General features: G+C 44.0%; 1 protein-coding gene across 1 annotated transcript; it reads left to right on the top strand.

Moving 5' to 3' along the window:
* The first annotated feature begins 422 nt into the window (after positions 1 to 422).
* SUMF1 (sulfatase modifying factor 1) lies at positions 423 to 25,152 on the top strand. Its single transcript, XM_040407661.1, has 9 exons — positions 423 to 643; positions 2,997 to 3,170; positions 3,526 to 3,600; positions 4,930 to 5,012; positions 5,783 to 5,905; positions 13,041 to 13,155; positions 14,408 to 14,521; positions 24,383 to 24,442; positions 24,909 to 25,152. Exons 1-9 carry the CDS (start codon positions 434 to 436, stop codon positions 25,005 to 25,007), a joined length of 1,053 nt encoding a protein of 350 aa, XP_040263595.1. The 5' UTR covers positions 423 to 433; the 3' UTR covers positions 25,008 to 25,152.

Below are 25,152 nucleotides of genomic sequence, written 5' to 3'. Positions count from 1 at the left end.
TACCTGCATATTGCAGACCCGCTGTTTGCGTGTGCATCAGGCTAAGTGGGTGATGAAGCTTGATTCTGTTCTAATCCTGGGTGATATTCAGCGTGTACATGTCCCTATACACCCCCACAATCACCACAGGCCCTGCCCCCACTTCCTGCAGTTCCCTCTACAAAGAGACTTGCAGGAGATTGTGTCAGTCACATGTGATATGTCACAGCCCGAGAAGGAAATTGCATAGGATCATGGTAAAGAAGTTCTGCAGCAGCTGGATGTGTATTGTAAATAGTAACCTACACACCCCACAATTCTAATATGATGGGGCCCTGTGCTCCCACTTATTTCTCTACATACAATGTATCAGCACAATCTGCAACAATGTATCCATCTCCGGATGTAAGGCGCCGGTATCCAGGTCATCTGACTGCTGTCACGTGACCTGATCATGGCGTCGGCCGCTGCGGTGCGGTTCCCCTGGCTCTGGGCTCTGTGCTTGGCGCTGCGGTACCTGAGCCCCGTGCAGGGAGACTGCGGCTGTAACTCTGCACAGAGAGAGGGCAGCGCCCACAGCCACCACCAGGGGGCGGCCTTCAAATACTCCCGAGAGGCAAATAGTCCGCCAACCGGGGAGCCCGGAGCGGAACAGCCTGACAATGTAAGGAGAGGGGGCAGGAGGGGGATCCTGGGGACAGTGGAGGGGATCCTGGGGCAGGAGAGGGACCTGGGGACAGTGGAGGGGATCCTGGAGCAGAGGAGGGGGACCTGGGGACAGTGGAGGGACCTGGGGACAGTGAGGAGGGACCTGGGGACAGTGAGGAGGGACCTGGGGACAGTGAAGAGGATCCTGGGGACAGTGGAGGGGATCCTGGAGCAGAGGAGGGGGACCTGGGGACAGTGGAGAGCATCCGGGGGCAGGAGGGGACCTGAGGCAAGAGGGGGACCTGGGGACAGTGGAGGGGATCCTGGGGACAGTGGAGGGGATCCTGGAGCAGAGGAGTGGGACCTGGGGACAGTGGAGAGCATCCGGGGGCAGGAGAGGACCTGAGGCAAGAGGGGGACCTGGGGACAGTGGAGGGGATCCTGGGGACAGTGGAGGGGATCTGGGGACAGTGGAGGGCATCCGGGGGCAGGAGGGGATCCTGGAGCAGGGGAGGGACCTGGGAAGGGGGACCTGGAGGAAGGGGACAAGAGGGGTACCTGAGGCAGGAGGGGGATCCTGGGGCAGGAGGAGGACCTGGGGACAGTGGAGGGGATTCTGGGGCAGGAGAGGGACCTGGGGACAGTGAAGGGGATCCTGGGGACAGTGGAGGGGATTCTGGGGCAGGAGAGGGACCTGGGGACAGTGGAGGGGATCCTGGGGACAGTGTTGGGGATTCTGGGGCAGGAGAGGGACCTGGGGACAGTGGAGGGGATCCTGGAGCAGAGGAGGGGGACCTGGGGACAATGGAGGGACCTGGGGACAGTGAAGAGGATCCTTGGGACAGTGGAGGGGATCCTGGAGCAGAGGAGGGGGTCCTGGGGACAGTGGAGAGCATCCGGGGGCAGGGGGGGACCTGGGGACAGTGGAGGGGATCCTGGGGACAGTGGAGGGGATCCTGGAGCAGAGGAGGGGGACCTGGGGACAGTGGAGAGCATCCGGGGGCAGGAGGGGACCTGAGGCAAGAGGGGGACCTGGGGACAGTGGAGGGGATCCTGGGGACAGTGGAGGGGATCTGGGGACAGTGGAGGGGATCCTGGGGCAGGGGAGGGGGCAGGAAAGGGACCTGGGGACATTGGAGGGGATCCTGGGGCAGGAGAGGGACCTGGGGACAGTGGAGGGGGACCTGGGGACAGTGGAGGGGGACCTGGAGACAGGAGGGGGACCTGGTGACAAGAGAGGGACCTGGGGAAAGTGAAGGGGGACCTAAAGACAGTGGATGGGATCCTGGGGCAGGAGGGGGACCTGGGGAAAGTAAAGGGGATCCTGGGGACAGTGGAGGGGATCCTGGGGACAGTGGAGGGGATCCTGGGCACAGTGGAGGGGATCCTGGGGACAGGAGAGGGACCTGGGGATAGTGGAGGGGATCCGGGGGCAGGAAAGTGACCTGGGAACAGTGGAGGGATCTGGGGTCAGGAGGGGAACCGGGGTCAGGGACCTGGGGACAGTAGGGGACCTAAGGCAGGGGAGGGACCTGGGGAGGGGTACCTGGAGGAAGGGGAGAGGAGGGGGACCTGGGGACAGTGGAGGGACCTGGGGACAGGAGAGGGACCTGGGGATAGTGGAGGGGATCCGGGGGCAGGAGAGTGACCTGGGAACAGTGGAGGGATCTGGGGTCAGGAGGGGAACCGGGGTCAGGGACCTGGGGACAGTAGGGGACCTAAGGCAGGGGAGGGACCTGGGGAGGGGTACCTGGAGGAAGGGGAGAGGAGGGGGACCTGGGGACAGGAGAGGGACCTGGGGATAGTGGAGGGGATCCGGGGGCAGGAAAGTGACCCGGGAATAGTGGAGGGATCTGGGGTCAGGAGGGGAACCGGGGTCAGGGACCTGGGGACAGTAGGGGACCTGAGGCAGGGGAGGGACCTGGGGAGGGGTACCTGGAGGAAGGGGAGAGGAGGGGGACCTGGGGACAGTGGAGGGACCTGGGGACAGGAGAGGGACCTGGGGATAGTGGAGGGGATCCGGGGGCAGGAAAGTGACCCGGGAATAGTGGAGGGATCTGGGGTCAGGAGGGGAACCGGGGTCAGGGACCTGGGGACAGTAGGGGACCTGAGGCAGGGGAGGGACCTGGGGAGGGGTACCTGGAGGAAGGGGAGAGGAGGGGGACCTGGGGACAGTGGAGGGCACAGGAGGGGGACCTGGGGGAAGGGGACAGGAGGGGCACCTGGGCAGGGGAGAGGGCAGGCAGCACATGGCTGGTGATCACAGGGGTTCTCAGGGCGCAGCAGTAAGAGGACGGACACAGATTTGATGAATCCGTCACCTGTAGTGGGTACCTACACCTAATGTCTCTTTACCTTTCTTCCCACAGATGGTCCTGCTGCCCTCAGGGGTATTTACTATGGGAACAGATGAGCCAGGAATCCCCCCGGATGGTGAGAGTCCTGCGCGGAGAGTCCACATTGACTCATTTTATATGGACAAATATGAAGTCAGCAATGCAGAATTTAAGAAGTTTGTAGCAGCGACCGGTTACGTGACCGAGGTGAGAACAGTGGGTCTGAATCTCCTGTGCCCCAGATACACTGACTACATGTGAAACACTACTACACCCATTATCTTCAGGCTCCATCATATTACTGCCCCCCCAATCCTGTTTTATTAAAGGGCCAGTAACCTTGCAGTCCGTCTTCTCTACATTTGCAGTGCATTTAAGGTTTATTGCTCACCCTTTCAGGCTGGGGAGAGGCGGGAGCGACAGGAAGAGCAGTAGAGGATACACACGGAAAACTGGATCAATCCAGAACACCAATCCCACCTTCAACACCATGGGCTGCCATGTTCCCCCCCCCCCCGCCCCCCCGCTGCTGACTGACACGGCGTCACTTCTATATTTCCAGGCGGAGACGTTTGGTGACTCGTTTGTGTTTGAAGGTTTGATAAGTGAAGCAGTGAACAGCGGCATCGACAAGGCGGTGAGTGCGACACGAAACGTGGATTTAAAGGGTTTGTCCAGTTTGTATTAAGGCCCAATTACACCTGGAAATAATTGTGACGGTTATCGCTAGTAACGCTTGTTAGCAATGATCTGGCAGTGTAATTCTGCCGACGAACGAGCATCGGGTAATTGGATTTTTTTTTAGCTGGTTTAAAAATCCACATTTGTCGGCAGCAGATCGTGTCATGTGATCAGCGCTCTGCTGCCGGCAAACAGTGAGTCCGTAAGTGGTCACCGCTCTCTATACTGTGGAGGAGATCGCTGCATGTAAATGTGTCTTCTCCACTGATGAGCAGACGATTGTCAGAAAGGAACATTTCTGTATGGGGACGAGCGATGGCTTTAGCGATCATTGCTTCCCAGTACTGTGGAGGAGATCGCTGCATGTAATAGCAGCAGTCTCCTCCGCAAGCGAACAGGCGATTGCCGGGAAGGAACACTTCACCTGCAGGTGTAATAGGGCCCTTACTCCGCTGCTGCATCTAAAATAAAGAAACAACAGCTTTGCAAATAGTTTTTATTAAACATCTTCTCCCGTTTTGTGTCTACAGCTCCTTGGCAGACCTATGTGTCTCCATGGTTACAGACCACAAACAAGCCCTGTGTAGTCTGATCCTGCTGTCATGTGTTACTCTCCTCTGTCTGCAGGCTCAGACTACACAGGGTTTGTTTGCGGTCTGTAACCATGGAGACACATAGGTCTGCAGAGGAGCTGATACAAAACGAGTGGAGCTTTGTAAAAGACTTTGCTTACTTTCTTATTTTAGATGCATCGAAGCAATCAAGAAAATACTTCACGCAATGAATACCAATGTTTCCAGAAATAGATTGCTGGGCTCTGTAGTACTTCAGCCAAGCTGCCCCCCCCCCCCCCACTCTCTGTTGAAGACTTTCTTCCTCTGCTCTGATTGCGGCCGGCCGCCGCGGTCGGATTATTTGCTGCAGCACACCCCGGGGACCCCCAACATCTCTAAGCCAATTATCGTTTGTGCTAATTAGATAAAACTCAATTATAATCCTGCTATCCTACGGGGACGCGGAGACCTGCGCTCTGCCTACCAAGGTGAAAGTGGGGCAGCACTGAGGGGGTTAACGCTAGTCTTTGGAGCAGATTCGCCGTGTCACATGACCTGACTCGACAATAAGACGGTGAATTCTTCATGGAACAGACAGGGGCAGCCGCGGGCGTTAGATGGGAATACAGAACGATTGTGACACGTGTCCCCTTCACGCCTGGCGCGAGCGCAGCGTGACAGATGTGCGCCGACGCCGCGTTGTGCTGATGTTAGTGTCCTCCTTTGCCCAGGTTGCAGCTGCTCCCTGGTGGCTCCCGGTGAAAGGAGCAGACTGGAGGCATCCGGAAGGACCAGACTCTGATATCCTGGAAAGGTATCCGAACACATAACCCATGCAAACAAACCTACTCCAGTCACATCCAAAGCTGCATTCCGAACTGTGCTGTTTGCTTATCTCCTCGATTGCATCCCTTGTGGGTTATATGGCGTCTACAGCGCCTGGCATCATGGCAAAGCTACATCATCCATAATGCACTGCAGGACAGGATTGAAATTCGCAAAACCTGTAAAATCTGCAAATTGTAATAGCAGCTTTTGATGTGACTGGAGCATAAGACAACCTTATTTTAATAAGCCTATGACAGCTTGGCAGGCTGGTGGAGGGGCTCCCCGTCTTTAGTTACAGCAAGCACCCACTGATGAGATCATGGTCCCTCACCTGATTTTGGGGGGTGGTGGGGTTCTACTCCTGTGACAATCACATGATTTACTTTATACATTGTATCCACCTTCACTTCATTGTTTGCTCCCTTGTCTGGCTAGAACCTCTAGCAATGCTCACCCTGATCTATCTGGTTCATGAACAGAATGCTAGAACTGCAGTAATGACTGAATTTTGCAGATTTGCCACAGGTACACAGTACAGTTCTTGAAACAGTTAAATTCTATATGAGCGCTGCCGCTGGTAGACGCCATTTCTTTAAATATTGTAGACTGTAAAAATATCTCGCTGACAACCCTCACGACGTCTTGGTAAATGGACCCAGGGCTCCGTCCGTGCTGGCGGTGCGGATCTGCAGGACAATGATGCGCCGCTCCCTGGGTGAATCCGCTCTCCTCACTTTTATCTTTCGGTAACATCAGACTGGATCATCCCGTTCTTCACGTGTCCTGGAACGACGCCTCCGCCTTCTGTAGCTGGACCGGGAAGCGCCTCCCAACCGAGGGCGAATGGGAATATGCATGTAGAGGTGGTTTGGAGAACAGGTACAGTATATACTAGTCATAATATTATACATGGGGGCAGTATTATAGTAGTTATATTCTTGTATATAGGAGGCAGTATTATAGTAGTTATATTCTAGTACATAGGAGGCAGTATTATAGTAGTTATATTCTTGTACATAGGAGGCAGTATTATAGTAGTTATATTCTTGTACATAGGAGGCAGTATTATAGTAGTTATATTCTTGTACATAGGAGGCAGTATTATAGTAGTTATATTCTTGTACATAGGAGCAGTATTATAGTAGTTATATTCTTGTACATAGGAGGCAGTATTATAGTAGTTATATTCTTGTACATAGGAGGCAGTATTATAGTAGTTATATTCTTGTACATAGGAGGCAGTATTATAGTAGTTATATTCTTGTACACATGGAGCAGTATTATAGTAGGTATATTCTTGTACATAGGAGGCAGTATTATAGTAGGTATATTCTTGTACATAGGAGCAGTATTATAGTAGTTATATTCTTGTACTTAGGTGGCAGTATTATAGTAGTTATATTCTTGTACATAGGAGGCAGTATTATAGTAGTTATATTCTTGTACATAGGAGCAGTATTATAGTAGTTATATTCTTGTACATAGGAGGCAGTATTATAGTAGTTATATTCTTGTACATAGGAGCAGTATTATAGTAGTTATATTCTTGTACATAGGAGGCAGTATTATAGTAGTTATATTCTTGTACATAGGAGCAGTATTATAGTAGTTATATTCTTGTACATAGGAGCAGTATTATAGTAGTTATATTCTTGTACATAGGAGGCAGTATTATAGTAGCTATATTCTTGTACAGAGGAGCAGTATTATAGTAGTTATATTCTTGTACATAGGAGGCAGTATTATAGTAGTTATATTCTTGTACTTAGGAGGCAGTATTATAGTAGTTATATTCTAGTACATAGAAGCAGTATTATAGTAGTTATATTCTTGTACATAGGAGCAGTATTATAGTAGTTATATTCTTGTACATAGGAGGCAGTATTATAGTAGTTATATACTTGTATATAGGAGGCAGTATTATAGTAGTTATATTCTTGTATATAGGAGCAGTATTATAGTAGTTATATTCTTGTACATAGGAGCAGTATTATAGCAGTTATATTCTTGTACATAGGAGGCAGTATTATAGTAGTTATATTCTTGTACATAGGACGCAGTATTATAGCAGTTATATTCTTGTACATAGGAGGCAGTATTATAGTAGTTATATTCTTGTACATAGGAGGCAGTATTATAGTAGTTATATTCTTGTACATAGGAGCAGTATTATAGTAGTTATATTCTTGTACATAGGAGGCAGTATTATAGTAGTTATATTCTTGTACATAGGAGCAGTATTATAGTAGTTATATTATTGTACATAGGAGGCAGTATTATAGTAGTTATATTCTTGTACATAGGAGGCAGTATTATAATAGTTATATTCTTGTACATAGGAGCAGTATTTTAGTAGTTATATTCTTGTACATAGGAGCAGTATTTTAGTAGTTATATTCTTGTACATAGGAGGCAGTATTATAGTAGTTATATTCTTGTATATAGGAGCAGTATTATAGTAGTTATATTCTTGTACATAGGATCAGTATTATAGCAGTTATATTCTTGTACATAGGAGCAGTATTATAGTAGTTATATTCTTGAATATAGGACCAGTATTATAGTAGTTATATTCTTGTACATAGGAGGCAGTATTATAATAGTTATATTCTTGTACATAGGAGCAGTATTATAGTAGTTATATTCTTGTACATAGGAGGCAGTATTATAGTAGTTATATTCTTGTATATAGGAGCAGTATTATAGTAGTTATATTCTTGTATATAGGAGCAGTATTATAGTAGTTATATTCTTGTACATAGGAGGCAGTATTATAATAGTTATATTCTTGTACATAGGAGCAGTATTATAGTAGTTATATTCTTGTACATAGAAGCAGTATTATAGTAGTTATATTCTTGTACATAGGAGGCAGTATTATAGTAGTTATATTCTTGTACATAGGATCAGTATTATAGCAGTTATATTCTTGTACATAGGAGCAGTATTATAGTAGTTATATTCTTGAATATAGGACCAGTATTATAGTAGTTATATTCTTGTACATAGGAGGCAGTATTATAATAGTTATATTCTTGTACATAGGAGGCAGTATTATAATAGTTATATTCTTGTACATAGGAGCAGTATTATAGTAGTTATATTCTTGTACATAGGAGGCAGTATTATAGTAGTTATATTCTTGTATATAGGAGCAGTATTATAGTAGTTATATTCTTGTATATAGGAGCAGTATTATAGTAGTTATATTCTTGTACATAGGAGGCAGTATTATAATAGTTATATTCTTGTACATAGGAGCAGTATTATAGTAGTTATATTCTTGTACATAGGAGCAGTATTATAGTAGTTATATTCTTGTACATAGGAGGCAGTATTATAGTAGTTATATTCTTGTACATAGGAGGCAGTATTATAGCAGTTATATTCTTGTACATAGGAGGCAGTATTATAGTAGTTATATTCTTGTACATAGGAGGCAGTATTATAGTAGTTATATTCTTGTACATAGGAGCAGTATTATAGTAGTTATATTCTTGTACATAGGAGGTAGTATTATAGTAGTTATAGTCCTGTACATAGGAGGCAGTATTATAGTAGTTATGTTCTTGTACATAGGAGGCAGTATTATAGTAGTTATATTCTTGTACATAGGAGGCAGTATTATAGTAGTTATATTCTTGTACATAGGAGGCAGTATTATAGTAGTTATATTCTTGTACATAGGAGGCAGTATTATAGTAGTTATATTCTTGTATATAGGAGCAGTATTATAGTAGTTATATTCTTGTACATAGGAGCAGTATTATAGTAGTTATATTCTTGTACATAGGAGGTAGTATTATAGTAGTTATAGTCCTGTACATAGGAGGCAGTATTATAGTAGTTATATTCTTGTACATAGGAGCAGTATTATAGCAGTTATATTCTTGTACATACAGGGAGTGCAGAATTATTAGTCAAGTTGTATTTTTGAGGATTAATTTTATTATTGAACAACAACCATGTTCTCAATGAACCCAAAAAACTCATTAATATCAAAGCTGAATATTTTTGGAAGTAGTTTTTAGTTTGTTTTTAGTTTTAGCTATTTTAGGGGGATATCTGTGTGTGCAGGTGACTATTACTGTGCATAATTATTAGGCAACTTAACAAAAAACAAATATATACCCATTTCAATTATTTATTTTTACCAGTGAAACCAATATAACATCTCAACATTCACAAATATACATTTCTGACATTCAAAAACAAAACAAAAACAAATCAGTGACCAATATAGCCACCTTTCTTTGCAAGGACACTCAAAAGCCTGCCATCCATGGATTCTGTCAGTGTTTTGATCTGTTCACCATCAACATTGCGTGCAGCAGCAACCACAGCCTCCCAGACACTGTTCAGAGAGGTGTACTGTTTTCCCTCCTTGTAAATCTCACATTTGATGATGGACCACAGGTTCTCAATGGGGTTCAGATCAGGTGAACAAGGAGGCCATGTCATTAGATTTTCTTCTTTTATACCCTTTCTTGCCAGCCACGCTGTGGAGTACTTGGACGCGTGTGATGGAGCATTGTCCTGCATGAAAATCATGTTTTTCTTGAAGGATGCAGACTTCTTCCTGTACCACTGCTTGAAGAAGGTGTCTTCCAGAAACTGGCAGTAGGACTGGGAGTTGAGCTTGACTCCATCCTCAACCCGAAAAGGCCCCACAAGCTCATCTTTGATGATACCAGCCCAAACCAGTACTCCACCTCCACCTTGCTGGCGTCTGAGTCGGACTGAAGCTCTCTGCCCTTTACCAATCCAGCCACGGGCCCATCCATCTGGCCCATCAAGACTCACTCTCATTTCATCAGTCCATAAAACCTTAGAAAAATCAGTCTTGAGATATTTCTTGGCCCAGTCTTGACGTTTCAGCTTGTGTGTCTTGTTCAGTGGTGGTCGTCTTTCAGCCTTTCTTACCTTGGCCATGTCTCTGAGTATTGCACACCTTGTGCTTTTGGGCACTCCAGTGATGTTGCAGCTCTGAAATATGGCCAAACTGGTGGCAAGTGGCATCTTGGCAGCTGCACGCTTGACTTTTCTCAGTTCATGGGCAGTTATTTTGCGCCTTGGTTTTTCCACAAGCTTCTTGCGACCCTGTTGACTATTTTGAATGAAACGCTTGATTGTTCGATGATCACGCTTCAGAAGCTTTGCAATTTTAAGAGTGCTGCATCCCTCTGCAAGATATCTCACTATTTTTGACTTTTCTGAGCCTGTCAAGTCCTTCTTTTGACCCATTTTGCCAAAGGAAAGGAAGTTGCCTAATAATTATGCACACCTAATAAAGGGTGTTGATGTCATTAGACCACACCCCTTCTCATTACAGAGATGCACATCACCTAATATGCTTAATTGGTAGTAGACTTTCGAGCCTATACAGCTTGGAGTAAGACAACATGCATAAAGAGGATGATGTGGTCAAAATACTCATTTGCCTAATAATTCTGCAGTTATATTCTTGTACATAGGAGCAGTATTATAGTAGTTATATTCTTGTACATAGGAGGCAGTATTATAGTAGTTATATTCTTGTACATAGGAGCAGTATTATAGTAGTTATATTCTTGTACATAGGAGGCAGTATTATAGTAGTTATATTCTTGTACATAGGAGCAGTATTATAGTAGTTATATCCTTGTACATAGGAGCAGTATTATAGTAGTTATATTCTTGTACATAGGAGCAGTATTATAGTAGTTATATTCTTGTACATTGGAGGCAGTATTATAGTAGTTATATTCTTGTACATAGGAGCAGTATTATAGTAGTTATATTCTTGTACATAGGAGCAGTATTATAGCAGTTATATTCTTGTACATAGGAGGCAGTATTATAGTAGTTATATCCTTGTACATAGGAGCAGTATTATAGTAGTTATATTCTTGTACATAGGAGCAGTATTATAGTAGTTATATTCTTGTACATTGGAGGCAGTATTATAGTAGTTATATTCTTGTACATAGGAGCAGTATTATAGTAGTTATATTCTTGTACATAGGAGCAGTATTATAGCAGTTATATTCTTGTACATAGGAGGCAGTATTATAGTAGTTATATTCTTGTACATAGGAGCAGTATTATAGTAGTTATATTCTTGTACATAGGAGGCAGTATTATAGTAGTTATATTCTTGTACATAGGAGCAGTATTATAGCAGTTATATTCTTGTATATAGGAGGCAGTATTATAGTAGTTATAGTCTTGTACATAGGAGCAGTATTATAGTAGTTCTATTCTTGTACATAGGAGCAGTATTATAGTAGTTATATTCTTGTACATAGGAGCAGTATTATAGTAGTTATATTCTTGTACATAGGAGCAGTAATATACTAGTTATATTCTTGTACATAGGAGCAGTATTATAGTAGTTATATTCTTGTACATAGGAGCAGTATTATAGTAGTTATATTCTTGTACAGAGGAGCAGTATTATAGTAGTTATATCCTTGTACATAGGAGCAGTATTATAGTAGTTATATTCTTGTACATAGGAGCAGTATTATAGTAGTTATATTCTTGTACATTGGAGGCAGTATTATAGTAGTTATATTCTTGTACATAGGAGCAGTATTATAGTAGTTATATTCTTGTACATAGGAGCAGTATTATAGCAGTTATATTCTTGTACATAGGAGGCAGTATTATAGTAGTTATATTCTTGTACATAGGAGCAGTATTATAGTAGTTATATTCTTGTACAGAGGAGCAGTATTATAGTAGTTATATCCTTGTACATAGGAGCAGTATTATAGTAGTTATATTCTTGTACATAGGAGCAGTATTATAGTAGTTATATTCTTGTACATTGGAGGCAGTATTATAGTAGTTATATTCTTGTACATAGGAGCAGTATTATAGTAGTTATATTCTTGTACATAGGAGCAGTATTATAGCAGTTATATTCTTGTACATAGGAGGCAGTATTATAGTAGTTATATTCTTGTACATAGGAGCAGTATTATAGTAGTTATATTCTTGTACATAGGAGGCAGTATTATAGTAGTTATATTCTTGTACATAGGAGGCAGTATTATAGTAGTTATATTCTTGTACATAGGAGCAGTATTATAGCAGTTATATTCTTGTATATAGGAGGCAGTATTATAGTAGTTATAGTCTTGTACATAGGAGCAGTATTATAGTAGTTATATTCTTGTACATAGGAGGCAGTATTATAGTAGTTATATTCTTGTACATAGGAGCAGTATTATAGTAGTTATATTCTTGTACATAGGAGGCAGTATTATAGTAGTTATATTCTTGTACATAGGAGCAGTATTATAGTAGTTATATTCTTGTATATAGGGGCAGTATTATAGTAGTTATATTCTTGTACATAGGAGCAGTATTATAATAGTTATATTCTTGTACATAGGAGCAGTATTATAGCAGTTATATTCTTGTACATAGGAGCAGTATTATAGCAGTTATATTCTTGTACATAGGGGGCTGAAGTTTGTATTATTTAACCATTAGTAGTAACAGTGCCCTCAGTTGATACCTCACCTGATGTGTTTCCTGACAGTTCCTGGATCAGTGCTATTGCTCCTTGTGCTGGAGCTTGTGTCCTATCATTGGGTTAAATAATGGATTTCTTTTCTTGACAAGATGTTCTGCTGCAATTGCAGATCTGTGAACGCTGTTGTTCTATTAATATGATTACATTTCCCAAGTAATTCAGGTAGAGGCCGCTCGAGCATCGATCAGCCTAATAATCATTGTTGCTAATTCCATTAATGTATTATATATTGGGGTCTGATTGATGGTATAGCGGATGTTCTTGGCTTGTCACAAGTAGGGATAGTTATTATTGTCATGTAGTTGAGTCCTATATAATTAGATTTTGAGGCGGGACCCTCCTCCTAGGTATACACCCCTACTCAGTAACCACAGGGGCTGTGTAATGTATAGCCAGTATTTATTTACTGCTGTATTCAGTCTTCTTTGTTGTTACTTGTTATGTTAAGGTTCTTACTCCTCGTCTTCCATCGGTCATTTTCTTTTTAAGATTATTCCCATGGGGAAACACGCTGGAGCCGAAGGGTCAACATTATGCCAATGTCTGGCAAGGAGATTTCCCCAATACAAACACCGGAGAAGACGGACACCTGCAGACGGCACCAGTGAGTCCTAGTTCCAACAGATCCGCAACTCCACATCATGTGGAACACAACTTTATTTAAAATTTGTATAAAAAGTAAAAATAAAAGTTGAGCTAATACAACATATTACTGTACTGATCCTGAGTTGCACCCTGTATTAGGCCTGATGCACACGACCGTTGTGTGTTTTGCGGTCCGCAAATTGCGGATTCGCAAAACACGGATGGCGTCCGCGTGCGTTCCGCAATTTGCGGAACGGCACGTACAGCCATTAATATAACTGCCTATTTTTGTCGGCAAAACGCGGATAAGAATAGGTCAGGTTATATTTTTGTTGTGGACCACGGAACGGAGCAACGGATGCGGACAGCACACGGAGTGCTGTCCGCCTGTTTTGCGGCCCCATTGAAGTGAATGGGTCCGCAACCGATCCGCCAAAACTGCGGCTCGGATGCGGACCAAAACATCGGCCATGTGCATGAGGCTTCATACTCCAGAGTAGGAGTGGGCGATATAAACTATATAAATTTGGGCAACAACATAGATTTTGTCTACATCGCCCTATCGCAATAGATGACCACGGAGCGGTAGTGAATTGAAGAAGCTTCTCACTCACCGCTCCGCGGACTCTCGACTCGGCACCGCGCTGCGCTGGCCAGGGCGTTGCGTGCACACATCGTCAGCACGCTGGCTTGGAGGAGGGCTATGGCATAGGGCTGATGGCGCTGGCTGGGGGACATGGATGATTGCAAGTATACTTACAGAAGAAAATAATACATTGCGATATATATCGTTATCGCACATAGTTCAAATTATATTGCGATATTGATTTTAGGCCATATCGCCCAGCCCTACTCCAGAGCAGCATTCACTATTCTGTCGTCCGTGATGTAAACACACTTGGGCTACTTTCACACTAGCGGCAGCCTTCTCCAGCGGGGGAACAGCCTGCCGGATCCGTGCTAGTGTACCTTACCGCCGGAAGTTTGCTCCGGCCCCATTCACTATAATGGGCCGCCCGCAGAACCAGAATAAAACTAAGACGTGTTCCCCGCCGGAGAAGGCTGCCTCTAGTGTGAACGTAGCCTTACCAGAGTACAGATCTCAAGAGCAAGCCAGTCTCTGCAAACCCTGGACATGAGAATGCAGCTAGATTTCAGCTCTGAAGCCTGCATTATTTCCCTTTTCTACATAAGATTCATGAAGCGGATGTTTATTTTGAGCAGCTTCTATTTTCTGTAAGCAGTATCGTTACCTCATTGTTTACTTCCAGGTAACAGCCTTCCCACCTAATGGTTATGGCCTTTACAATATGGTGGGGAACGTCTGGGAATGGACATCGAACTGGTGGAGCACCCATCACACCGCCGACGAGGCGTACAACCCGGTGAGTGTCGCCTAGTCTTGGATTTCTGGAGTTACAGCGGGATTCCTGCTGAGAGATTATATATTAGAATATATGCCGCCGACCCATGATTGGTTCTCACCTGCTGACTGGCTGTTATTTGCGCTAATCCATTAGACACGGCCATATTCAGGGACTCCAGCTCAGCTGCACTATCCACCTTTGTTTCATCACAGACTGCTGCTGTTTTCATCCCCCATACTTTGCACTTCATCTCTACTCTATTGTTGCACAGTCTTTATCAGTGATACACTTTAACTTAACTTAACTTTCTGTTGGCATCTGAGGTAATCTGAAATCCACTTTGCGTCTCATTAGAGGCCCAGGCTGCCTCTAATGAGACATGCTTTATACTGCAGTTCTGCTATATTCAATGACTTCAGCTTGGCTGCAGTGCGAGTTAGTCCACAATCCTCCTTGAAGGTGGGGTTGGAGTTCCATTCCGTTCCATGCACTGACTTTGTTACCTTTGTGGTTACACACAACAAATAATATGCAAGTTAGGCAACTTTCACTTTAGTATTTTTTGCGGATCCGTCATGGATCTGCAAAGACGCTTCCGTTACCATAATACAACCGCATGCATCCGTCATGAACGGATCCGGTTGTATTATGCCTTTTATAGCCATAACGGATCCATGAACACCATTGAAAGTCAATGGAGGACGGATCCGTTTTCTGTTGTGTCAGAGATACATCGCGGACAGATAAACGCTGCTTGCAGTGTTATTCTGTCTGCGATGGGAAAGCAACCAAATGGAACGGAATGCATTTTGGAGCATTTCGTTCAGTTCAGTTTTGTCCCCAATGACAATGAATGGGGACAAAACTGAAGCCTTTTCTTCCGCTATTGAGATTCTATGACCGACCTCAATAGCGGAATTGAAAACTGTAATGTGAAAGTAGCCTAATGCTGCAGTGCAAAGCATCGGGGGGAGGAAAGGGGAGGAGCTTGTAATGAGAGGAGGGGGATTTCAATAAACAAAGATATAACACAGGGATCAGCAGCCGGCGGCACTCCAGGTGTTCTGAAACTACAACTCCCAGGATGTTCCCTTCACTTTTATTGGAGTTATAAGAACAGCCGAGCATGTTGGCATGCTGGGAGTTGTAGTTTGACAGCAGCTGGAGTGCCAAAGGTTTCTGATCCCTGGTAAAGTCCTGATCAAAAGTTTAAGATCACTTGAAAAATGGCCAAAAATCCTATGTATCATGGCTGGATCCTAATAAGGCTCCAAGTAGAGCTTCAACATGCAGCAAGAAGAAATGGGAGTGAGACAGAACATTTTTTGAGCATTCAATTAATTGAAAATAACGAATAAACTGAACCAGGCTGTTTTTCAGCTGATCAAAAGTTTCGGACCACACCTCCAAAAAAAATATAAACCCCCTCAAAACAGAAATCCAACCTCCAAACATGAGCTCAGTAATGAGTAGCTCCGCCGTTATTGTTTCGCATTCTGCTGGATGCAAGCGTTTCCATGAGGTGAGTGGGAACATTTCTCCGAGTGGTGAAGACGGCCGCACGAAGGCCATCTACTGTCTGGGACTGGTGTCCATTTTTGTAAACTTCCCTTGCCATCCATCCCCAAAGGTTCTCAATTGGATTTAGATCAGGGGAACACGCAGGATGGCCCAAAAGAGTGATGTTATTCTCCTGGAAGAAGTCCCTTGTCCTGCGGGCATTGTGTACTGTAGCGTTGTCCTGTTACCACACAGACGAGGGCCCTCAGTCATGAGGAATGCTCTCTGCAACATCTGGACATAGCCGGCGGCCGTTTGACGCCCCTGCACTTCCTGAAGCTCCAGTGAAAGAGTGAAAATAAAAGAGTCCAATTGCCCCCCGAAACAATGCCAGAACAGGTCAGAAGCACAGAGGTTAAGAAATGATAAGCTCAGAGTCCTGTCTACAAATGCTCGCAGTTTAGGTAAAAAAATCAATGAACTTGGGTCAATAATGGCATCTGAGAATGTAGATTTAGTGGCTGTTACGGAGACATGGTTTAATGAAAGAAATGACTGGGACATAACCATACCAGGGTACTCTTTATACAGAAGAGACAGAGAAGGCAAGAAAGGAGGAGGAGTGGCCCTGTATGTGAAAGATAGCATTAAATCTAACCTAATACAAGTTGGTGAGGCCAACATAGAGTCAGTTTGGGTTACGTTGCAGTTTGCTAACCATGCAGTAACTCGTGTAGGTGTGATATATAGACCACCTGGTCAAGTTAAAGAACTAGATGATCTACTAGTTGAAGAAATAGCTAAAATGACAATGAAAGGAGAAGTTATCATTATGGGAGATTTCAATCTTCCAGATATAAACTGGAAAACCAAAATAGCAAGTTCTACCAGGAGTACAGATATTCTAAATTCCCTACTGGGGTTATCTCTACAACAAGTGGTTGAGGAGCCAACCCGGAGGGAGGCCATTTTGGATTTGGTATTCACAAACGGGGATTCGGTATATGATGTCATTGTAGGCGAAACCTTGGGATCTAGTGATCACCAGTCAGTGTGGTTTAACCACCTCAGCCCCCAGTGCTTAAACACCCTGAAAGACCAGGCCACTTTTTACACTTCTGACCTACACTACTTTCACCGTTTATTGTTCGGTCATGCAACTTACCACCCAAATGAATTTTACCTCCTTTTCTTCTCACTAATAGAGCTTTCATTTGGTGGTATTTCATTGCTGCTGACATTTTTACTTTTTTTGTTATTAATCGAAATTTAACGATTTTTTTGCAAAAAAATGAAATTTTTCACTTTCAGTTGTAAAATTTTGCAAAAAAAACGAGATCCATATAGAAATTTTGCTCTAAATTTATAGTTCTACATGTCTTTGATAAAAAAAAAAATGTTTGGGTAAAAAAAAAAATGGTTTGGGTAAAAGTTATAGCGTTTACAAACTATGGTACAAAAATGTGAATTTCCGCTTTTTGAAGCAGCTCTGACTTTCTGAGCACCTGTCATGTTTCCTGAGGTTCTACAATGGCCAGACAGTACAAACACCCCACAAATGACCCCATTTCGGAAAGTACACACCCTAAGGTATTCGCTGATGGGCATAGTGAGTTCATAGAACTTTTTATTTTTTGTCACAAGTTAGCGGAAAATGATGATTTTTTTATATTTTTTTCTTACAAAGTCTCATATTCCACTAACTTGTGACAAAAAATAAAAACTTCTATGAACTCACTATGCCCATCAGCGAATACCTTGGGGTCTCTTCTTTCCAAAATGGGGTCACTTGTGGGGTAGTTATACTGCCCTGGCATTCTAGGGGCCCAAATGTGTGGTAAGGAGTTTGAAATCAAATTCTGTAAAAAATGACCGGTGAAATCCGAAAGGTGCTCTTTGGAATATGGGCCCCTTTGCCCACCTAGGCTGCAAAAAAGTGTCACACATCTGGTATCTCCGTATTCAGTAGAAGTTGGGGAATGTGTTTTGGGGTGTCATTTTACATATACCCATGCTGGGTGAGATAAATATCTTGGTCAAATGCCAACTTTGTATAAAAAAATGGGAAAAGTTGTCTTTTGCCAAGATATTTCTCTCACCCAGCATGGGTATATGTAAAATGACACCCCAAAACACATTCCCCACCTTCTCCTGAGTACGGAGATACCAGATGTGTGACACTTTTTTGCAGCCTAGGTGGGCAAAGGGGCCCATATTCCAAAGAGCACCTTTCGGATTTCACAGGTCATTTTTTACAGAATTTGATTTCAAACTCCTTACCACACATTTGGGCCCCTAGAATGCCAGGGCAGTATAACTACCCCACAAGTGACCCCATTTTGGAAATAAGAGACCCCAAGGTATTCGCTGATGGGCATAGTGAGTTCATGGAAGTTTTTATTTTTTGTCACAAGTTAGTGGAATATGAGACTTTGTATGAAAATAAAAAAATAAAAAAAATCATCATTTTCCACTAACTTGTGACAAAAAATAAAAAAAACTAGGAACTCGCCATGCCCCTCACGGAATACCTTGGGGTGTCTTCTTTCCAAAATGGGGTCACTTGTGGGGTAGTTATACTGCCCTGGCATTTTCCAGGGGCCCTAATGTGTGGTAAGTAGGTAAATGACCTGTGAAATCCTAAAGGTGCTCTTTGGAATATGGGCCCCTTTGCCCACCTAGGCTGCAAAAAAGTGTCACACATGTGGTATCGCCGTATTCAGGAGAAGTTGGGGAATGTGTTTTGGGGTGTCATTTTACATATACCCTTGCTGGGTGAGAGAAATATCTTGGCAAAAGACAACTTTTCCCATTTTTTTATACAAAGTTGGCATTTGACCAAGATATTTCTCTCACCCAGCATGGGTATATGTAAAATGACACCCCAAAACACATTCCCCACCTTCTCCTGAGTACGGCGATACCAGATGTGTGACACTTTTTTGCAGCCTAGATGCGCAAAGGGGCCCAAATTCCTTTTAGGAGGGCATTTTTAGACATTTGGATACCAGACTTCTTCTCACGCTTTGGGGCCCCTAGAATGCCAGGGCAGTATAAATACCCCACATGTGACCCCATTTTGGAAATAAGACACCCCAAGGTATTCAATGAGGGGCATGGCGAGTTCATAGAAATTTTTTTTTTTTGGCACAAGTTAGCGGAAATTGATATTTTTAATTTTTTTCTCACAAAGTCTCCCGTTCCGCTAACTTGGGACAAAAATTTCAATCTTTCATGGACTCAATATGCCCCTCACGGAATACCTGGGGGTGTCTTCTTTCCGAAATGGGGTCACATGTGGGGTATTTATACTGCCCTGGCATTCTAGGGGCCCTAAAGCGTGAGAAGAAGTCTGGAATATAAATGTCTAAAAAATTTTACGCATTTGGATTCCGTGAGGGGTATGGTGAGTTCATGTGAGATTTTATTTTTTGACACAAGTTAGTGGAATATGAGACTTTGTAAGAAAAAAAAAAAAAAATTCCGCTAACTTGGGCCAAAAAAATGTCTGAATGGAGCCTTACAGAGGGGTGATCAATGACAGGGGGGTGATCAATGACAGGGGGGTTGATCAATGACAGGGGGGTTGATCAATGACAGGGGGGTAATCAATGACAGGGGGGTGATCAGGGAGTCTATATGGGGTGATAACCACAGTCATTGATCACGCCCGTGTAAGGCTTCATTCAGACGTCCGGATGCGTTTTGCGGATCGGATCCATCTATCAGTGCATCCGTAAAAATCATGCGGACATCTGAATGGAGCTTTACAGGGGGGTAATCAATGACAGGGGGGTGATCAATGACAGGGGGGTGATCAGGGAGTCTATATGGGGTGATCACCACAGTCATTGATCATGCCCCTGTAAGGCTTCATTCAGACGTCCGGATGCGTTTTGCGGATCCGATCCATCTATCAGTGCATCCGTAAAAATCATGCGGACATCTGAATGGAGCTTTACAGGGGGGTAATCAATGACAGGGGGGTGATTACCACAGTCATTGATCATGCCCCTGTAAGGCTTCATTTAGACGTCCGGATGCGTTTTGCGGATCGGATCCATCTATCAGTGCATCCGTAAAAATCATGCGGACATCTGAATGGAGCTTTACAGGGGGGGTGATCAGGGAGTCTATATGGGGTGATCACCACAGTCATTGATCATGCCCCTGTAAGGCTTCATTCAGACGTCCGGATGCGTTTTGCGGATCGGATCCATCTATCAGTGCATCCGTAAAAATCATGCGGACATCTGAATGGAGCTTTACAGGGGGGTGATCAGGGAGTCTATATGGGGTGATCACCACAGTCATTGATCATGCCCCTGGGCTTCATTCAGACGTCCGGATGCGTTTTGCGGATCGGATCCATCTATCAGTGCATCCGTAAAAATCATGCGGACATCCGAATGGAGCTTGACAGGGGGTAATCAATGACAGGGGGGTGATCAGGGAGTCTATATGGGGTGATCACCACAGTCATTGATCATGCCCCTGTAAGGCTTCATTCAGACGTCCGGATGCGTTTTGCGGATCCGATCCATCTATCAGTGGATCCGTAAAAATCATGCGGACGTCTGAATGGAGCTTTACAGGGGGTTGATCAATGACAGGGGGGTAATCAATGACAGGGGGGGTGATCAATGACAGGGGGGTGATCAGGGAGTCTATATGGGGTGATCAGGGGCTAAAAAGGGGTTAATAAGTGACGGGGGGGGGGGTGTAGTGTAGTGTAGTGGTGCTTGGTGCTACTTTACTGAGCTACCTGTGTCCTCTGGTGGTCGATCCAAACAAAGGGGACCACCAGAGGACCAGGTAGCAGGTATATTAGACGCTGTTATCAAAACAGCGTCTAATATACCTGTTAGGGGTTAAAAAAAACACATCTCCAGCCTGCCAGCGAACGATCGCCGCTGGCAGGCTGGAGATCAACTCTCTTACCTTCCGTTCCTGTGAGCGCGCGCGCCTGTGTGCGCGCGTTCACAGGAAATCTCGGCCATCGCGAGATGATGCATATATGCGTCACTCTGCGCAGGGCTGCCACCTCCGGAACGCGATCCTGCGTTAGGCGGTCCGGAGGTGGTTAATATAAGAACTGTGAAAGAGTCCCACCACACAAAAACAAAAGTTTTAGATTTTAGAAAAACAGACTTTTCAAAAATGAAATTAGTCATAAATGAGTCCTTATCAGACTGGAACGGATTACATGGAGTCCAGGAGAAATGGGACTACTTAAAAGGTGCATTATTGAAGGCAACAGAAAATTGCATTAGACTTGTCAGTAAAAACAAAAAAAGGAGGAGACCAATGTGGTACTCAGCAGAAGTGGCCCAAATCATTAAAAATAAAAAGCTAGCATTTTGTAATTATAAAAAAACCCAGAGCAATGAAGATAAGGAAATCTACAAGATTAGGCAGAGAGAGGCCAAGCAAGTTATAAGAACTTCTAAAGCGCAGGCAGAAGAAAAACGAGCTCAGTCTATGAAAAAAGGGGATAAGACATTCTTCAGATATATAAATGAAAAAAGGAAATTAAAACAAGGAATAACTAAATTAAAAACAAAGGACGGAAGGTATGTAGAAGAGAATAAAGGGCTAGCCGACTGCCTTAATGAATACTTCTGTTCAGTTTTTACAAAAGAAAAAGGAGAAGGACCTCCACTAGAAAGAATGACTAATAAATCGTTTGATGCATGTGTCTTTACAGAGGAAGATGTTCTAAGTTTGCTGTCTAAGGTGAAGACAGATAAGTCACAGGGGCCTGATGAGATACACCCAAAATTATTAAAAGAGCTCAGCTGTGAACTAGCAAAACCGTTAACAGATTTATTTAACCAATCATTAGTAACAGGAGTCGTCCCGGAAGATTGGAAATTGGCAAATGTCGTGCCCATTCACAAGAAAGGTAGTAGGGAGGAATCGAGCAACTATAGACCAGTGAGTCTGACATCAATAGTAGGCAAATTAATGGAAACCCTATTAAAGGATAGGATTGTGGAACATCTAAAATCCCATGGATTGCAAGATGAAAAACAACATGGGTTTACTTCAGGGAGATCATGTCAAACAAATCTTATAGATTTTTTTGACTGGGTGAATAAAATAATAGACGGTGGAGGTGCAGTAGACATCGCATATCTAGATTTTAGTAAGGCTTTTGACACTGTCCCACATAGAAGACTTATCAATAAACTGCAGTCATTGAGCATGGACTGCCATATTGTTGAGTGGATTAGGCAGTGGCTGAGTGACAGACAACAGAGGGTTGTAGTCAATGGAGAACATTCAATACACGGTCATGTTACCAGTGGGGTTCCACAGGGATCTTTACTGGGACCAATTTTGTTTAATATCTTCATAAGTGATATTGCAAAAGGCCTCGCTGGTAAGGTTTGTCTTTTTGCTGATGACACAAAGATATGTAACAGGGTTGATGTTCCTGGAGGGAAACGCCAAATGGAAAAGGATTTAGGAAAACTAGAAGAATGGTCAGAACTCTGGCAACTGAAATTTAATGTGGATAAGTGCAAGATAATGCACCTGGGGCGTAAAAACCCAAGGGCATAATATAGAATATTTGACACAGTCCTGACCTCAGTATCTGAGGAAAGGGATTTAGGAGTAATTATTTCAGAAGACTTAAAGGTGGGAAGACAATGTAATAGAGCAGCACGAAATGCCAGCAGAATGCTTGGATGTATAGGGAGAGGTATAAGCAGTAGAAAGAGTGAAGTGCTTATGCCGCTGTACAGAACACTGGTGAGACCTCACTTGGAGTATTGTGCGCAGTACTGGAGGCCATATCTCCAGAAGGATATAGATACTCTAGAGAGAGTTCAGAGAAGAGCTACTAAACTAGTACATGGATTGCAGGATAAAACTTACCAGGAAAGGTTAAATGACCTTAATATGTAGAGCTTGGAAGAAAGAAGAGACAGAGGGGATATGAGAGAAACTTTTAAATACATAAAGGGAATCAACTCGGTAAAGGAAGAGAGCATATTTAAAAGAAGAAAAACTACCACAAGAGGACACAGTTTTAAATTAGAGGGGCAAAGGTTTAAAAGTAATATAAGGAAGTATTACTTTACTGAGAGAGTAGTGGATGCATGGAATAGCCTTCCTGCAGAAGTGGTAGCTGCAAATACAGTGAAGGGGTTTAAGCATGCATGGGATAGGCATAAGGCTATCCTTCATATAAGATAGGGCCGGGGGCTATCCATAGTATTCAGTATATTGGGCAGACTAGATGGGACAAATGGTTCTTATCTGCCGACACATTCTATGTTTCTATGTTTCTATATTCCACTGAAGGAAGAAGCCCCCCAGACCATTATGGCGCCCCCTCCACTGTGGCGCGTAGAGAACATCTCAGGTGGGATCTGCTTGTCATGCCAGTAACGGTGGAAACCATCGGGACCATCAAGGTTACATTTTTTCTCATCAGAGAGTAAACCTTTCTTCCACCTTTGAATGTCCCATGTTTGGTGCTCTCTCTTGCAAAGTCCCAACGAGCAGTTCTGTGGCGTTCAAGGAGACGAGGTCTTTGAAGACGTTTTTTGTTTTTGAAGCCCTTCAGTCTCAGATGCCGTCTGATGGTTATGGGGCTGCACTCAGCACCAGTAAGGGCCTTAATTTGGGTCGAGGATCGTCCAGTGTCTTGACGGACAGCCAATTGGATCCTCCGGCTCAGAGCTGAGGACATTTTTTTGGGTCTTCCACTTGACTTTTTTGTTCCATAACCCTCAGGATCATTTAAGAAATTCCAGATGATTGTCTTCCTGCGTCCCACCTCAGCAGCGATGGCGGCTGTGAGAGACCCTGCTTATGCAGTTCAACAACCCGACCACGTTCAATAAGGGAGAGTTTTTGCCTTTGCCATCACAACGTGTGACTACCTGACAGAACATGACAATGAATCCACATCTTTGCACAGATTTGGCCTTTTAAAGGCATGTGGTCCTAAAATGTGGATCAGCTGAAAAACGGCCTGTTTCGGTTTAATCGTTATTTTAAATTAATTGAATGCTCAAAAAATGTTTTCTCTCCCTCCCATTTCTTCTTGTTGCATGTTGAAGCTCCACTTGGAACCTTGTTAGGATCCAGCCATGATACATAGGATTTTTTGCCATTTTTCAGGTGGTCTTAAACTTTTGATCAGGACTGTATAACATAATGATAATCCAAACCCGCCCCAGTGAAGCCAGTGCTCTGTCATTGTTGTCCCTCATCATAGTGGTGTCCTAATGGAATACAGCTGCAGTGTAAAGCATGGGGGAGGGACAAGGTATAACTATCTTTCTGGGAGATTTTTTATTTTCTTATTGCAACAGAGAAATTAATCATAATATTGTTTTCTTTTCATTTTACTTTGTGCAGAAAGGTCCGAGCTCAGGAAAGGACAAAGTGAAGAAAGGCGGGTCCTACATGTGCCACAAGGTGAGCCGATTTCTAGTGCTGGTCCGTTCACTAACCTTCTAGATCGGGCGCCTTCAGGGTGGATTCACCATCGTCTTCTGAACAGCTATACAATGTATCTGTAGCCTTATGTAAACTGGTTGGACACAGGAGTGTACTGGTGCTGTATAGCGGTACAGACGTCTTGGTGCTGGTCCATGGAGTCCGATCCTGGAACATTGCGAGAAGCAGCTGATAAAGGTGACGTGTAGATCTGCTCAGCTTCAGGTCGCGGCATCTTGTGCTACATTCCATAGCTGGAATCCTGGAAGTGGCGCTCCGTTGGCCTTTGCAGATTATGCAGCTGAGGGTTTGTTACAATCTCCTGATACACTGTAACAGACCCTCAGCTGTGAGACCCTTTTAAATTAGGACAAAATGTTTACACTCACTGACAGGAAGCAGAGATCTTGAAAATGCTGACAAATAATCCTATCTTTCTTTGCAGTCTTATTGCTACAGATATCGCTGCGCCGCTCGCAGTCAGAACACCCCCGATAGCTCCTCCTCCAACCTGGGATTCCGCTGCGCCGCAAGTGTCAGATAATGCACCCTAACGGTAGGGGGCTCTGTGTGGAGAGCCAGCCTGGGGCAAGCTGACGCCAACCAGTCGGCACCATGGACCAATGGGAAGCACAATTCACCTTCATTTTGCCATACAGAAATCGTGTCAATAAATTTATTTTGTGATT

The sequence above is a fragment of the Bufo bufo genome, chromosome 9 (genome assembly GCF_905171765.1).
Source record: "Bufo bufo chromosome 9, aBufBuf1.1, whole genome shotgun sequence".
Taxonomy (NCBI): domain Eukaryota; kingdom Metazoa; phylum Chordata; class Amphibia; order Anura; family Bufonidae; genus Bufo; species Bufo bufo.
Note: the sequence above shows the minus strand (reverse complement) of the source record. Positions and strands in the feature narration are given on the sequence as shown.